Source organism: Cygnus atratus, chromosome 7, assembly GCF_013377495.2.
Source record: "Cygnus atratus isolate AKBS03 ecotype Queensland, Australia chromosome 7, CAtr_DNAZoo_HiC_assembly, whole genome shotgun sequence".
NCBI lineage: Eukaryota > Metazoa > Chordata > Aves > Anseriformes > Anatidae > Cygnus > Cygnus atratus.
The window spans coordinates 19,761,895-19,779,482 of record NC_066368.1 but is presented as its reverse complement, the minus strand read 5'-3'; the positions used below and the strand labels follow the sequence as shown (position 1 = coordinate 19,779,482).

Sequence of the window (17,588 nt, the reverse complement as noted above, 5' to 3'; positions counted from 1 at the left end):
CTGAAGATATGCATGCTGATTATTATAAAGATATCAGAACATACAAAAACAGATGTTGACTTCATTACGTAACACTTTGTTATGCTTTGCCCCACTCAACTTGAACATCAGTTCCATAATGCAACCTTCCTGACAGACACCTCAGACTCCAGTGCATTAGAAAACGTTTCATTAACCTGCCAGTTACTTCTGTGAACAGCCTCTAGTCAAAGAGGAGGTGAGCTGCAAGCAGCCCCTTCCTGAACAGGAGACTGTTACCTCAAGTTTACAGACATTCCTGGTCTTATGGCTCTGAACAGGTCTCCTGTTTGCCTCATGTTAGAACTATACGATAACCTTAAGTCACCATGAAGGCTGCAGGTCCAGAGTTGAAATCTCTCTGGAGAGCGTTTGCGAGGGAGAAGAGGGTACAAAAGGTAAGGAAAACACACACTAATCCAGATTTGAAAAGCTTCTTGCAGAAACTGTGCTCTCATCTCAATCTCTGCACTAGCAACCATAATTTTTACATACTGAAAAGAAAAAAAAAAATCACCAGCCACGACACACAGGAAGCAAGAAGTCCCCATGTGGCTGGCTACCACAGGCCAGTATAAAGCAGCTTCTCCAAGCTCTTAACAGTTCTATATCTCAGTGCTCCTTAGCCACATGAGCATGCCAGTATCTTTAGTGTTTAGGTCCAGAAACGACATGCAGTGACTAAAATACTAAGAACCCACAAGAGTACCTGCTCAATTCTCCTCCCTGATGCTGTCCACATGCTCAGAACTGTTACACAATGTAAGACCACCAATTTGGTGCTCCAAATTTAGCATTTTTGAACACTTGAGTATTTCCTGCTGCGTTTGCAAGGCTGGGCAGGAGGATTCCCACACATTGGCGATATCAGGAAGTGGCACTTACCTCTTCATCATCATCAAACAAAGAGAGTGGAGTTTTTGTCATGGACTTGCTGGTGGGGAGAGACGGAGCTTTCGACTTCACAGTTTTACTTGATGAAAACAAGTCCTGCACAAAAACAAAGAAACATCACTTTGCAAAGCAATGCTATGGACTTAAGAATTCTAAAAATGACATTTATGCTCTTCCTTTAAAAAAAATTTAGTATGTCTGTGAAGTCAGGAAAGACTTTTTCAGGTGTGCCAACAACCTGAAACTCCACAGGGAGTTCCTTCAGCCTTGCAGATTAATTGCTAGCTGCAAGTCCAGGACACAAGGTTAAACACATGCAGTCTTTCGTGATTCTTGCTCATGACTTGCTGCTCCCCTCATCCCCCACCAGACTTTTAATTTATGCCTGTTTGTACCACACAAGTTCAGGTTTCTAGTGTTGGGGAAGAAATTCTGCCAGATTTCACTCTTGGAGCAAGAACGAACTTTCAAAAAGGACAGGAACAGACGCATGGATGTCCTCAACCTTATGGGTAAACAAGGCGTCCCCCAGATACCAGTGAACTGAAGTTAGCGTGACCCAGATCCCAAGGATTTCTGTAGTGATTTAAGAGATACTCACTTCAGAATCCTCCTCATCAGAGAAGAGGCCCCTCTGTTTCCTTTGAGGTGCTTCAGATAAAGGCTTGAAGTCATCACCTGATGACGGCTGACTCTTTAAGACAAAAAGAAAAACACACTTCATCTGTACCCATTTAAGGTCAGTAAGGACAGACACCCTATATGTCCCTTTTTACAGGGCAGCATCCCAGCAGTCAAAGGGACACAAGCTTGCCATCCACGAGCTCAAGTCCTACGTGCTGTGTGAGCAGCTCTTCCCCAGCCAGAACTATGCAAAGGCGACAAGCAGATCTTGACATAGGCCTCCTCTCCCACCACCTTACTTCTCAGCAGAGAATGTGTGCAGCAACTCATATCAGGCCCCATTGTGGGCTAAAGGGAAAATTATTTTTTAAAGCCATATTTAGTGAAGAAAGAGGGCAGTTTCTGCCGATCATCATTTCCTGTATTAGCAGTGTGCAGCCCAAGCCTGCTACCAGCTATATTGCCATTAAAGTCAGAATGATTCCAGACCCAATCACTACTGTCAGCAAGCCTGGAAGATAAAATAGACTTCGCTTCCTGACAGTGCTGCTGAATCAGCTGTCATGCTCTCCCCCAGGAAAGCTAAGTGCTACCAGATCTGAGCAATGGCTATGGATGACCTCCCATCATCACTGCTGCTCCACTGACCACGGATACTGTTGCAGTGCACCAGAAACAGAAGCTGGCCTTGGGCCTTGTGCTCAAGTGCTTTTTATAAGGCTGTATGGAGAGAGTCCTACAGCAATTTGCATCACACACACCTAGCTCTGTATGCTTCTCAGTGCGGAGGGGAGAAGAGTCCCTGTAGCTCATTAAGTTTGTATACTGCTTAGACAGTCAGTATGTATTCAGTGAACACATACAGTTTGTTACAGAAACAAAGAGCATTACTGCTTTTCTCAAGACACTGCTCTGAAAAGGAAAGTGGAGCGTGCATTAGGAGGGTCTCAAAAATTCCATACTTGTGTCCTCAGGACAGCATTTAAGGCTTTCTACAACTTACAGTTTTCAGCTGAAAAGCAGCTTTTTGAACACTCAAAGTTTTGTATGTGCTTCAGTAAAACTGTGACACCCACACTCCTATCCTAAAATATATACAAGCAACAGGTTACCAGTAAAGTTCCTATCTGTGGTCTGTATAAGTGCAAGCACAATCTCTACACAGAACCATGACACCAAAGGTTCTTAAGTCAAGCTGGCTTCTTTCCAGCCATGAACTTCATAAACTGTTTCAGTCGTTGTTTTGTCCTTAAACTGACACTTCTCATTTTGCTCTCACTTCAGTCCTGCTTTAACAATATTCTTCTAATCATTGTCCCCCCCGCAAACAACCTAAGTAAACCCCAAGTTTGAGAAGCAAAATACGTTTACGGACACCTGAAGCAGTTTGGTCACAGAAGACTACGAATGCGGTTCTGCCTCACAAACATGGCATTTCCATATCATTTTACATGGAAAGATGACTTCAGCTGCAGTAATAACTTTTTCCTCAAACCTTGAGGATATGATCCATTTATGTTCCATTACCTTTTTTGCTGTGACTGTCTCCCTGTGACTTTCTGTTTCTTTAGTTGTGCTGGCAGCCACAGGAGGAATGGCAGGTTTTTCTTTGAACAAGTCACCTTCATCATCATCATCAAATAGGTCAGCTGTAGACTTGACTGCATTAAGAGACAAAACAAAAAGGGAATGAATAGAACAGAACAACCACTATTGAACAAGAGGAGACAGCAGTCGTAAAAGATACCATGCTCCCTTTTTAAAGCTGACCAATTCCAGAGATCTTGAGAAAAAACTAGGCATGCTCTCAAAATGAAACATCATTTACCTGAGAGCACTAGTAACAGACAATGCAGTCAACATGCATTGAGCTGGAGTCAGCAGACACCTCTAAATTCCTGAATGCAGTGTTTTGCATTAGCTTGGCATCTCTAAAGGCCTAGAGTCTGCTAACAGGTAGTGGTGAGCACAGGAGCTGAGCACTGAACTCACTGGGTTCCTATCGGTTTGAATTTTGCTGACCCTTAATGTTTAACCTGCCACCACACACATACAGAGATACCTGGATCCGGAGGCTTTTTACTTGCTCCCCCAAAGAAGTCATCGTCATCATCATCAAACAGAACAACTTTCCCAGGCTGTTTAGGAGATTTCTCTGTGCTCCGTGCTGCAGGTTTCTTGTTTTTTTCTACAATTACAGGGGAACTGAAGACATCACTCCCTCCTGCAGGTCAGATGGGAGAAAAAACACACATTACCAGAGTTACTGAAAAGCTACTCCATTCTAAGTGAAGCCAGGCTGATAGTTTCCATCACAGCAACTTTTGATGTGTTCCTGCAACAATGTCTCATCAAAAAGCATTAACTAGAAATTTCATGGTAAAATCAAGTCGCAGACTGACGGCCTCTCACTCACACTGCAAACACTTCTTCCTAACACCTGCTCATCTCCCCTAAAACAGCAGTCAGCTCCTGTGTTAAAGGCAGCAAACCCATCAGTCCCACTCTGTTGTCTGCATGGACTTCCCAAACCAGAATCCTACTTTACAAACCAGTAAGCTACAAAACAGTGGACAGATAGAAGTGATAAGGTACCTGGGGAGAGGGGAGGGCAGATGACTAAGCTCTCCTAAGGAGCAGATCTTGTCATGCAAAAATCACTAATATCACTGCACTATGAGGATGAGTTTGGTCCCAAGATCCCTGAATACTTTAGGTAAACTGTCTGCAAACACTTTTAGCCTTTCTGGTAAAATAAGCAGTCTGGTTCTAAGCCATCTTTTTGCTCCTTAAACACAGGTATTTGGAAACAGTGAAGAAAAGAGACTAACTGAAAGCCTGCTAAAAACAGTAGAACTGCTATCTGGTTAAAACTCTGCTGATTGCATGAATTTAGAATCACAGCAGCAGTTCATCATTTAAAAAAAATAAATCACAATTAGAAAGTGCCACGGGATTTACAGGAATACAGTCAGAGAACTTGTTTAGGTAGTTATTATACATTCTCCTGTTCCTAAACGGGCTGTTCGCTGGGAGTATGTTCATGAAGTGATTTTGAAGAGCAAATGAGCTGGTGACTTTAGCCTGTCTACAAGGTACTGAAAAGATGCAACAGAACACTTTGAATAAATGCTGCATACAACTTAATGAACAGAACACGATTAGAATGATGGCAAATTCACTGCTTATGCAATAGTACCTCCAAGAAAGAACAAAGGATAAAGAAAATTGCTATTTGCTGTTTTGAGCTTGGCTATCAAGTCTTACAATTACGTAGAATGACCAGTGCTTGTACCTTTGATCTTGGAGTAAAAAGGCTGTATTTGTATATTTCCTACTCTAAAGTGTGCTGAGGGCTCAGTTAGCTGAAGTTGTTATATTAAACGAGGCCTTTCTTAGTAACGGGCAAAACTTAAAGCTGAGGTAACTCAGGCAAAGACTCTGCACAGAGACAGAAATTACTGTAACTCAGTCGATTCAGAAAGACTGAGGACATGTTTCTTTTCATGGCTAAGATTGAAGTTGTATATGCAACACGCATCTTAGCCTTTTGTTGTTGTTTTTCTGTTGTTTTTTGTTTGGTTGGTTGGTTTTGGAAAGCTCTGAGCTACAGATCTGCTCCTTCTCCATGTATGTCGATCCTCATAATCAAAACTGAAGAAAAATGAGTGGTTTTATTTACTTGTGTCACAAAAAGAGGAACTTGAATGCTGTGTTTAAACTGTCCTTCTGCTAATCTCAGGGAATATGAGCAAGTCTGAAAAATCAAAATGCTTTTCCTTCACAGAGTATAGAGGGAAGGTGTAACCGTGTACTGCAGATTTAAACAGCATATTACTAGTTAAAGTAACGCACATCCTTACGAGTAAGCTAGCAGAGCAGCAGCTGTCAGCTTCCAGAGTTATCTCCCATCACTGACACCTACCTTCAGAGCTCCTACAGAATCTTGATTAAACAAAGCATGCTGCAAGTTAGGCTTAGCATGGTAGAAGCGCCTGTATTTGTCATTAAGCACATGATCAAGCAATGCAGTGTTGCTGTATTTTCAGAGCTTTCTTCTTTAAAAGCTCCCTAGTATGGTTTAAAGAAAAGAGCATTTTGTGCATGAAGCAATTTGCTATTGAATGGGTCATACCTGGGAACAGAGACACTGCACCTGCAGGAACTTTCTTTAAGGACTTTGTAGAGGATGCTGAAATCATAGGAAGTACAATACAAATGGATGCACTTGCTTTACACTGTCAAAGCCTTTAGAACTCTACCAAAGAAATAGGAATCCGAGAAGTCGTCTGAGCTTCAGTTTTTGCTCAACAGCCCAGAAGTCTTTAGACATTTCTCTTTGAACCGCTTTCTTTTTGCGGATATGTATAAGAACAGTCTAGCTTTTTGTGGTCCATTGAAACTTGCCTATGAAACTGAAGCTTACAAATATGGCATACATCTACACACAGAATTATTTACAAGGGTTGACATTCACACATTTGAAACCACTTCAACACAACGTGCCTAAACCAAAATGGCTTAGTCTCCAAAGCTACGTATGAAAATTCAACAAATACAATGCTTCAACAAAACCTGCTGCAGTACAGAATGCATGCTCATCAAATTCCTGAAGAGCCTGGCTATATAGCTAATGTGAAACTTAAATGTTCATCAGTCTGTGAGGATCAATCCTGACCCCACTCAAACCCACCACTGGACACTGCAAAGTACTCTTCAGCAGCAAGAACCCGTTGTATGCAGTGAGTTCTGCCAACACCAGCAAAGACCTCATTTTTAGCTCCAGGAGAACAGGGGTGTGTAAACGATCGCAGTGAACAAACATGTAAAATTCAAAGAAAATACAGCTGTTCTCTATTAAGATTGGGCAAGAGAGCTGCCAACAATTGCTACTTCAGACTTTCCAGTTCAGAAAGAACAAAACACTACCCGCTAGCTGTGATAAATCCCAGCATAGACAGGACTACAGAGTTGGTTCTTACCTTCATTTATCAGGACTTGCTCCTCTTGCTCTTTTGATTCTTCTCCTTGTGGTACCTCAGCAAAAAGATCACTCTAGTAATAGACAAAAATGAGTGGTGAATTTGTCTGTTGTAGAAGACAGATGTCAACTTTTCCACGCAGAATATCCACTTCTGAGCCAAGACAGAGGTAACCACCACTCCCTTCCCAAAGGTATGTCTGCACATACAGACTTAAACCTAGCTACTCAAGAGTTAACCTGAGCACAGACATTCAGAAAGGTAGCTTTCTGCCTTCTAAAGTTTAATTTACACTACAATTCACTCTGACTATCAGCCTGTTTACCAAAGAGAAAGAATGAACTTTCATTTGCACCTCTTCAAGGGCTTACACTAATTAAACTACAGCTGTTTAGATCCTGGTTACACTCCTCCAAGCTTTCCCATTAAGGCTTATACAGTAAGGTCTAAAGGAAGAATTCAGGTCAGGACACACATAAAAATACTTCTGAATTTCATGTGCATAAGATGAATGATTTATATTGTTGCCAATGAGTCTCCAAAACACTAATTTGGTGCAGATATATACGTTATAGCTCAAGAGCATTGCAAGACCCTAGCACAAGAGTCTTTGAGGAACAGCACACGTCACAGGTCACTCCCCTTCTCCTCACAACCCAGGGGAGCAAACTCTTACAGCACACAGAACAGCAGCTAAACTGAAACAAACCCATTTTTAGTACATCCAAACCCAGAAGAAACCTGTATCTGCCTTCTGGTTCAGTGAGGCCTCCTCCATTATATAAGGTAAATGAAGATATGTTACCCTTCCTAGATGATCATTTTTCAGCTAACAGAAAAATAATATTTACATGTGGGCAGACAACACTCAGACAACTCTACTTGGCTGTCCTTTATCTAGCAGGATAAGGAAAACAGTCTTGATAATAAGTAAGCAACAGAGTTTAACGATACCTTCATCTGAATTTGCACTGACGTAAAGCTGGCTAACAGTACCAGATTTAAATTATTTTTTTTTAAAGCTGTCAGCTGCCACTTAAAAAGAAAGCCCGGTAGTTGGATATATTCCAGCATATTAGCATGGTAAGCTTGAAGTCAGCTGTACATGACGTCTCCTCCCAAATTCCAATCCAATAGCCTCCTTGGCTCCAAGGAAAACATAACTTTTGTTCCTCTAGTTATAACTAGAAATATAACACCCTGCAAATGCAGTGATTTACCTACCATTTTGGACAAAGCTGAAGTGTTAGCAGTATCAGCTGCACGATAGAATCAGAAGCAATAATTTATTTTACACAGCTTTACTGTAAGATTCTTAAACCTTATTAATTTTAATATACATCTTTTGTTTTAAGATGAACAAACTGTATGGTGTTTGGTTTACCTCCACAGACAGAAGTGAGGTACTGAGCATACTCTGCTGCAATCAGAACCACTCTAGTGTAATGCCAGGACAACATTTGAATTTCTATCAGCACCACTGCAGAAGAGAGGGCTTTGCGCCAAGGAGAACACAAGCATCGTACTTGTGTCATTTTCTTTCTCCACTAGAAAGATAACACTGTCCTATTATGCTTGAATGTTACCAAGCAACAAAATGTTGTTTCTTCTCACTGCTGTCCAGAGATGGGGCTCTGGGATTGTGTTTTTTTTGTAAGACACACACACATCTCTGTTTCTATCCTCTCTTGCATTCTCACCTCATCATCATCATCAAAGAGACCTGTCCCACCACTGAAGAGTCCACCCCTAGAACCAAAGGGTGTGAAGTCTTCATCGGTCAGCTTAGGAGGCTTGAAGATGTCATCATCATCATCTAGAAAGCACAAGAGCCAAGAGCTGTGACCTAATTTCAGGAAATGGATAAAGAGACAGCCAAAACAAAAACTGGTATAATTCCAGCCCCTCCCTCTTATAAAGATGATACATACAGAGAAGCTGCTGTAGATGGATCAGGTTGTATGTGGTTCCTCCACAATGCCCCATTTAAGGGGAAACTCTCACTAGGCCTATTTCTGGTCCTGTTTTGCACACACAGCACAACCTAGATTTGTGTACACACTCACCCTGAAGGATGTTCACTGATATCCCACCCAGTTTCTACAGCAGATATCACATTTTCTAAAGCAGTGTCTTACAATCCAGCCAGTGACTGAAAAACAAGAAGAGGAAATTCTACCATCCGACGGAACTCTAGCTTCCTTCTTCTCTTTTGGGGTTTTCCTTGTTTTGGTCTCTGGTGGCAGGGCTTTAAGAAGAAAAGTTCAAATGAATGAAATGTTACTTGTAACCTGTGCTCAACCTATGGTAAAAAGAACCTTAAAAAAGTAATATAATCAAGCTGAGTTATGTTTCTTCACATATATATAAAATCAACCCACTGAAGCAATTCTATGAAGTACAGGTTCTAAAATATACATTTGAAATCATAATGGCATCATTCTGGCAGACACTATAGGTTCAGCGTGGTTGCCCACACACTGACTAGTGTCACCTGAGATGGCAGAGAGCAATGCAGCATTTCTGATGGTACAGCTCTCACACAGGGCGTGCAGAACCTTTGAGCACCTCAAATGGCTCCAGACATACATTATGCCCTGATTCAGTTACCAATCCAGAAAGTTTTATCCCCTCTCTCATCCCTCGACAAGGTTATTTCAATGAACAGAAGACTTGCCTGTAACTCAATAAGAGGTTAATCTGATAGTTTTTGGTACTCCATCATCCAAAATCCTAGCTAGATCATTTGAACTAAGTAAGAACAAATACATTTTGTATTTGTCTGTTTATGCTCTCAAAATTACAAGCCAAAACCAGGCTCACAAGCACTCTACAACTCAGTTTCACTCAGCTATATTCAATTGCCGCTTTGCTGCAAGAATAACTAGAGAGATACCTCTCCATTTGAAACTGTAGCAGAAGTAACTGTAGCACTTATTCTATCACTGAAAACAGCTGTAAGGACAAGCTCCTGAAAACACAGCATATTTAAGCCACAAACGGGGAGATAAAAAGCACCCAGACCCCATGAAAACACCAAACTGTTGCTTGAGGGATTTTCCACTGCAGAGCTTTAAGGAAGACTATAGAGACCAAATGCCTATAGAGACCACAGCTTCCACAAACCTATCTTAAGCAGGGGGGAAAGCACATGTGGTCAAACACGCAGTTTTGCATACCGGTAGAGAATCAGATTAGAGAGAAAACCTGTACCATAATATATGCACCTGGGGAATGACCTGTCTCACCCAAAAGCAGTAAGTTTACCACTATAACTCTCAGTAGATTTTGGTTCATTCCTATAAGTAATGACCAAAAAGTTTCTCAGAGCACAAAACCATTATAATAGTGTCTTTAATTCCTCCTGTCAGGTTTTCACCCAATACATGCTCAAAAAATAGATCTGTGTAATTTCAGATATTGTTACACAAAGTTTCCTGTCCAACACTCTCAGGAGTTTCCCACTATTTCACAATCATGTATCAAAACTTGAGAGTTATCTTACACGAACGGTCTTCATCCTCTTTGACCAGTACTTCTCCTTTGATTCGGGCTGCAAGCTCATCAGCAAACGATGTCGGTCTTTTCTTTTTCTGAGGAGTAGGGAAAAATACCAGCATATTCCTTATATGCAGTTCCGTTACCAGTTTGATGCAGTTGCATTGTATTCTACAGCCTCAGTTGTACAATTTCCTATCTACACTTTGATTGAAGCACTCATAAGAGGCAATGCAGCTTTCTATTAAGAAGGCAATTAGGAGATCATGCATGCATCAAGGAAAAGCCATTTCTAGTCCTCCACGACAATACAGTTTTTAATATCATCTCATTTTGGGAACATGACCAGCAAGAAGCATTTACCACACATAAATGCAACATTTAAAGACAGCTTTGATGCTAATTTAGGGTGCAGGATTCCACCAGTTTAAAGAAGCAAAACTGGAACAATCATGTTGAAAGACCATACAGGATTCTTACAGGCCCTCTCCACAGGATCCCATCTCATGTAACCAAGAGTTACTGTTATAATCACACCTTTCAGATTTTTCATGAGGGAAGTCAAAAATCTATCCCCACAGAGAGTCAACATTTACTTACAGTCCTTGTGCTTACCTCTATGTCTCCATCCTCATCTTCCTCTTTTTCAGAGTCAAAGAGATCACCACCATCATAATCTTCTTCATCACTCATCTGTGCTGTCCTCTAAGAAAAAAAATAATACCCTGTTGTGTTCTCCTGAAGTTGGCATACAAAAGGATAAGCAAAAAAAAAAAAAAAAAATCCACCTCCTTAGATAAAATATTCAAAGCAGATTTACTGAAAGGATGGAAACATTCAGCCAGTTTGAGGTACTGCACAACTTTTTAGAGGTACGAACAGAGTGCCTCTAGCTGCAAGTAACTTGCTGTATTCTCTAGTACACCTCTATGGTGCATCACCAAACATTTCTGGATCAGGGGCAACTGAGGACAATAAGGCTGGCCTCACAAGGAGCGTACTGCTACCATACACAAGCCTGAACTGCTTTACCTGCCCAATTTCCCTTAGTTTACTAACTGCTCTCCACCAAAGACCTAGTAATTATGCCTTATTTCTGGAACGCTGAGATTAGCTACTACAAAATTTTGCCATTTTGAGCTATTCCAAATGTAGATAGCAGTATCTTAAAATATAGTACTAAGTTACTAAGTACTTAAAATACATCATGCATACAAAGTTACCCTATGAAGACCAATACAACTTCACATAACTAACATCTGAGTGCTTTTGTAACTTTGCTTTAACAATTTTAAAAAAGGGTTGCTTTTTGAAACACTGTTCTTTTGGCCCTCATCTTCTCAGCCAGAGGGTCCCCACTAAAAGTCCCTTTTTCACTGATACATTTAACATGGGTAAGATTCCTTCCCCTAGCACCAACAGTTGAAGTCAGGCTTGAATTTCTAAACCTAAGCGTTTTTCTCTTTTCATTTTTTACCCAAATAGTCACACTTTCCAAATGTTTCATGCTGTTCTTATCTTTGATTTCATGTCATACCCAGACTGCATTGTTCCTTACTTCCTGCTTTGCAAGTTTAGAACTTTGATCAGACACAATAATCCCTCAGGAACCTAGCTCTCCTAGGGTTGATTCTTTCAACTCTCTTGGCTCTGAAGTTATTGCTGAGGAAAACACACATCAGGCAATGCTATTGCACATATGCTTTTCATCTAATGACGGCTTGCAAGCATGTCTTTAACCCCAGTAGAGGTTCAATTGCACAATACAGTGCCACCTAGTCAGGACAACCTACCCATACAAAGTTATACAAACCAGGCTTAAATAAGGCTTTTAATAGTTAACTGTCTAGAGCTCTGATCTCCTTCCTCTTTATTACATTCTCACTCTGTCTCAAGCAGAAAGTCTTTCAGGTGGTACCAAGGTGTATAACCGTACCGTCTTTTGGTCATCTTCACTAGGGTTTCCAAATTCATCATCTGATTCCTGGAACATAAGAGACCAAAGACAAGCATCACACACTGTTTCATTCAGTGGCTAAGGGATAGGGCTCAAAGTCCAGACTTGCTTAGGTTTGGGTATTCACATCTCCTCACTGCAAACACATGATTGTTTGCCCACCACTGACCATCTTCATGAAAGGAGCTCAGTAAAGCATCACTGAGTTAGCAAAGAAAGCAAGCTCCATTTCAGTGACTCAAAAGGGATTAAACTTTAATTGAACAAGGATACCAAAACCAAATTCCTAAGGAAAAAGGGAGTGCTTCTACAACACAGCCATAAACCAGAGACATTCCAGCTAAGGCAGACAAAATATCAGAAATTGTTATTTCAATGCAGTGGATTCATAAGGCAAAGCCTGGAGGTACATCATTGAAACCTGTTTAAATTTATTCCTGTTAGTTTCCATTCCATTCTTTGTCACTGTAACTTACAACAAATTTGCCCTCCATCAATTCAATTGTTCATTGCAAAAGCTTCAAGCTGATTTTGCTTCACAATGTGAGACTAAACTGGAATAAAAAATTTCAGTCTGAAATATTCTACTATAACAGCAGTTAGAGCCAACACCACTTTACCACTCTTCTGAAAGGCTGCGGAGGAAATTATAGTGTAAGAACAGTAACAGAAAAATACATTCACAACTGACACAGAGAGCGTACATTGCAATACTGTCTTGATACCACACATGGAAAACCAAGGTAGGTAATGGCCTTGCAGGTAAACAAAAACTCACGAATACTTATGCAAAGTAGCTAGTACTCTGTTGCTTACCTCTTCATCCTTTTCTTCGCTGTCAATCACACTTCCACGATCACTATCTACCGAACCTTCTATTTTAAATGAAAATAGAAAAGTTAAGATCAGGCATGACATCTTCACACACAGCTTGCTGGTCAGCAGACATACCTACTGCAACTTTAAAGGCTTTGTGATGAGAACTAAATATCAGGTAAAAAAGAATGGTTTGAAAGTGCTTTGTAGTCTGCTGAAATTCTAGCATTTTGTGTTTCCAATACACAGAGCACGAAGTACTGACAACTCATATTTGGAAAGCTGGTTGTTACAGCATAGTGCACGTTTCCCCAGCTAACTGCAGTATGCAACTAAACGTGCAAAACCACTACGTAGTATCACACAAGCTATTACAATTAAGACCAAAGTCTCAAATTAGGAGCTAGTTACTCCCATAGAAATAAAAGGTCATGCTAGCACATACCTTCACTAGTCAGATCTCCAAGGCCAACATCATCTTGTTCCATGAACTGCTGAGAGCCAATCAAGTAAGGTAAAGGCCTGTCAATATAGAGATCCTAGAAAGAGACAACATGAAGTCTTTCTGACATCTAGGAACAGCTCTACGTTGCTAATGAGCCCTACAACCCTTATTTTAAGGCAAGGAAGATACAAACTAGTTTCATGTGAATCCCAGCAGACATACACTTCAAGTGGGGTGGGCCAACTGAGATTTATTCCTTTCAACACTGTCAAAGAACATGGGCTACTTCTATTTGCGTGGTCCCAGCACATTTTCTAGATGTCATAATAACATAAAAACATCCTTGCAATTCCTACATCTAGGGTTCTTCATTACTGGTACAGTAAAAACTGACTATGAAGATACCGTTTGTACCTAAAAAGCATGACATTTAAAGGTGCCCTTCCACCCAGAACTCAGACTTCCATTTCCAAGTTCACTACCACTGAACTAATCCCTTAAGGGGCGCCATTCCTTAATGATAAGCCCAACTGCAAGACAAGCAGGCTACACAAGAAAATAGCTCAGCAAGGAGCATCTCTGCTTTAGATATAGTCACCAAATCCTCTTTTTAGATAAAGAACATCAATTTTTAACCAACACAGTGACAGTGCTTGCAGAAGTGAAGAGCAAATCCAACAAAACGAAACACAAACACAATGCTCCCAGCAAGAACATGTCTCTCTACCTTTGGCTCAAGTATCAGTTCCACCCTTTCATTACTTTCTTCCTCTTCAGAGTCAGAGTTGCCTGCTTTGATGTCTAGCTGTTCAAAAGCACTGTCTAGTACTTGCAACCCATAATTCACTGCTTCTTGGATTTTGGGGATCAGATCAGCTTCTTTCTGTTCACGTGTCCTTTCCTTCAACAAGAAAAAAAACACATTGCCATTGCATTTTATTCTAGACTCAATCTCACCGCAACATGCATGAGAAAATTTAACTTTTTTTCCTTAATTCACCTTTATCAACGCGGTGAACAGAGATGTTCTAAACATCCCTACCAGCACAGCACTATCCTATTTGTGCTTCCAGCTCATCAAAGGAACCTTTGTGGTATAATACACCAAAACTATAAAATATATAAAAAAGCTCTGAGTTTTTATCCCTGGGAATTGTAGTCAGATTCTGCTTCCTTAATTCACTACCTCTGAATCCAATAAGGCCTGAGGCCTCAATTCTCTTGCTGAAAAAATACGCATAGCTGTTGAAAAATCAACACAAGTCTTGTCTACTAGATTACAATATTGAGTTTGGGGAGGCTCTAACAGGTTATCATAAGCTTCAATACTACTTTTCAATGTTATGTTTGAATGACATAAGCTTATAAAGTAGAAAGACTTCAAAGGAGAACGGAAACAGTTTGATTTGTAAGCTCATGGAAGTAAATACTCATGGAAGCTTAAGGTAACTACCTGCTCTGTTTTGTCTCCAACATCAGCTTTGGGAATCGGCTCTTCCACTTCTTCATCATATACTCGCTAAAAATTCAAGCACAAATAACTCAAGTAAGAACAACATACTGCTGCAAGGGCTAAATCATGAGGACTGCCAACAACAACAAAAAATACACTGTTAATGTATGATTAAACTATATATTAATTCATGAAATATTAAAAAACAGAACAAAACATAGATGATGCCAGGCATCTTCATAGCCTCCTTCATGCATTGCAGTCATTATCAAGTTCCTATCATGCAGCCTCTCAAGCCAATTGAGGTGACTCAAGACTGCAAATGTCACCGCAGTAGAAGACAAGCTGGCCATTTAATTCCATTCACAGATTGACCTAAATATGTTTAAAATAAAATACACATAATACTATTTAACCCTCTATTATTAAGCTGTTCTAGAAGCCTTCAAAATCAAGCCTAGATTTACTTATGATGTGTCAGGTTTTGTCATCTAGCAGCTTTTCCCCCTCTTTTCTATATATCCTTCTCTTGTTCTTACAGAGAAGGGTCACATCCTCCCTCAGATTTCAGTTTGTTCTGATGATCCCTCCATCCAGTACTTTTGGTATTCTATTGTAGGAACAGCTACAAGGAGACACAGGGAAATAAAGAGCACTCCTTGAATCTGCAAACTTGAATCCAAATCTCTCAAGCACAGATGAAAGTTATCCCCTTGGAAGAGACAGGGCTCTTTCTATTGCTAAATTGAGAACTAGAAGTGAGGACCCATTTCTGTGGGCTTAAATTTGGGCACAAACGTTTCGAAGTACCCAAGACTTAAGACATTTGGTACAAACTGTTCTCAGCAAAATCGTTAAGCTGAACAGCAAAGGCAGGCCAGTAAAGACACTGCTGTACTGAGGAAAAAAAAAAAAAAAAAGCAACACCCACAGCAGAAACCCAGGTTTTCGTTGCCTTGTCCTCTGCCAGCATCTTTCCAATAATGGCATCATGGCTTCAGAGGCGATACATGTGGCCTGCGAGGAATGCTGATCAAAACAAAATACTTGATAAAGGCCAGTGCTAGGGAAAAAAACAAAACCCACAAATGTGTAAAACTATTAAAGCTCTACATCTTAATTACACATTTGCTATTAGCAATACAGTATCATAAGGGGCTTTCACATCTTTCTTGTGACCTTTCCAAAGTCGCAACATTCACAAAACAGTACGATTCACTAACAGGCAGCTCTTCCTGACCAAATATAATAGACAACCACCTGCAGACTAGCACCTTTAATTTTACATTAAAAGCAGTTTGTGTAACAGCACTGAGCAAGCTTACAGCACTGTACAGCATTCTTTATATTTAGACAACCAAGTGCTACATTCATGCTACCTGTAAAGATGTGCCAAGGCACCCCAGAGATCCCAACTCACTCACAATCCTGGAAAGGAAATCCCGATCGCCACATCACACATAAACAAGGAGGTAAGTAACTCAGAAGAGGCAAAAGGGAATCTGCACATCTTGGACTGTGCATCACTCACGAAAGATTTGGAAGACCTTTTAAAATAAAGTGTTTATAAGCAACTGCGTCTCTAAACCAACACTTGCCACGAAGTGAAAGCATTTTTACCAGTTATAGCGCGTGGACACGCCAGGGTTTGAAGCACAAGCTTGACACCACACACCAATATACTCACGTTCTCTATGAACTGCGTGTTGGACAACATGAGAAAGTCGTTGAAGACATTGTGGAGGCGGCAGTCCGCGGCTTTTGTTTCACTGATCAGCCCGTCCACTTGCTTCTTGATCTCGTGCGTCCTGGAAATGGTTTGCTGGGAGAACTCTTGCAGAAAACGCAGCAGCTGTTGTGGACAGGGGAAGGAAGCGCTCGGGGGCAGCTCCTTCTGCCCCCCTGCGCCACAGCCGGCTGCGATCGCGCCCTCACCGCCACGCACACGCCTAGGTCCCGGCCCTCTCCATCCCCGTCCCCCGGTCCCGCTGCTCACCCCGGCGTCCGAGGCCAAGGACCAGCTCTGGCTGCCCTTACGGATCTCCTCCAGCGACCAGGGCCGCTCCCACACCGGCGCCGGCTCCGCCGCATCGTCCCGCGCCCCGTTCATCATCTGCGGGAGAAGGGCCGTGAGGCGAGGGGCAGATGGGCGAGGGGCCGGGGCCGGGGCCGGGGCCGGGGCCGGGGCCGGGGCCGGGGCCGGGGCCGCCACTTCCACCCTCCCCGCCGCTCACCGTGACCACGGGCCGGGCCGCGCCGCACCCCGGGCGCCGCAGTCAGCTGAGCGCGGTCATGTGAGGCCCGGCCCGGCACGGCCCGCCCCGAAGCCTCCGCCCCAGCGGGGCGAGGCCTGCGTGAGGCCGGGCCGGGGCGGCAGGGGGCGCGGCGGCGCCGCGGGAGCAGGGTGCGGGGCAGGCGGCAACAGGCGGGCCGCAGGCCTCGGTGCGTGCGTGGCTGAGGGGAACAACCAGCCCTCCGGGCACACGCCGCCCTCCTCAGTGCCGGTTCTGTAATAAGATACCATCGCTAAGCTGGCTCAAACCTTCAGCCTTAGTCGCATTTAAAGTATTTTAATAGACATAATAAAGCAGAAAATCAAAAAAAGTACAAGTAGACAAATGTTTGTTCAGGATCGTTTCACAACAACGTCCTGAGCAAGGTTGTAAAAATGCTACACAGATGGGATTAATCTAAAATTATTCTCCAGGCTCTTAGTGTTTTGCCATAGTTCCTTCCTCTGCAGCATTCCAAAAAGCAGCAAAGCCTTTAGTTATTTTCCATATTTATTGAAATGTGGGATTAAATCCAACAAGTTCTTGGTTGTTAATGCAAAGTGTTTGTCTGCTTGGCACAGAACTTTGTGCGTTACAAAACGTGGTGTTTATATGCTCTATGTGTCGT

General features: G+C 42.0%; 1 protein-coding gene across 7 annotated transcripts in view; it reads right to left on the bottom strand.

Annotated features, from left to right (window-relative positions):
* The window catches only part of LOC118261696 (WASH complex subunit 2A), a 34,583-nt gene extending 17,564 nt beyond the window's left edge, over nt 1-17,019 (bottom strand). For 4 of the 7 annotated variants that reach the window (XM_035536791.2, XM_035536705.2, XM_035537050.2 and 1 more), the window contains exons 1-18: nt 16,922-17,019; nt 16,684-16,800; nt 16,375-16,539; nt 14,688-14,753; nt 13,962-14,135; nt 13,235-13,328; nt 12,790-12,848; nt 11,953-12,000; nt 10,632-10,721; nt 10,024-10,111; nt 8,698-8,766; nt 8,219-8,334; nt 6,519-6,591; nt 5,672-5,728; nt 3,599-3,760; nt 3,064-3,197; nt 1,514-1,606; nt 904-1,008 (exon numbers count right to left, since the gene is read on the bottom strand). In XM_035536791.2, coding sequence (XP_035392684.1) covers nt 904-1,008; nt 1,514-1,606; nt 3,064-3,197; nt 3,599-3,760; nt 5,672-5,728; nt 6,519-6,591; nt 8,219-8,334; nt 8,698-8,766; nt 10,024-10,111; nt 10,632-10,721; nt 11,953-12,000; nt 12,790-12,848; nt 13,235-13,328; nt 13,962-14,135; nt 14,688-14,753; nt 16,375-16,539; nt 16,684-16,800 — 1,710 coding nt within the window. In that variant the 5' untranslated portion in view covers nt 16,922-17,019. The remainder of the gene's footprint in view (nt 1-903; nt 1,009-1,513; nt 1,607-3,063; nt 3,198-3,598; nt 3,761-5,671; nt 5,729-6,518; nt 6,592-8,218; nt 8,335-8,697; nt 8,767-10,023; nt 10,112-10,631; nt 10,722-11,952; nt 12,001-12,789; nt 12,849-13,234; nt 13,329-13,961; nt 14,136-14,687; nt 14,754-16,374; nt 16,540-16,683; nt 16,801-16,921) is intronic. The other 3 variants (XM_035536961.2, XM_035536874.2, XM_035537187.2) reach the window with 1 other exon arrangement.
* Between the last annotated feature and the right edge of the window lie 569 nt (nt 17,020-17,588).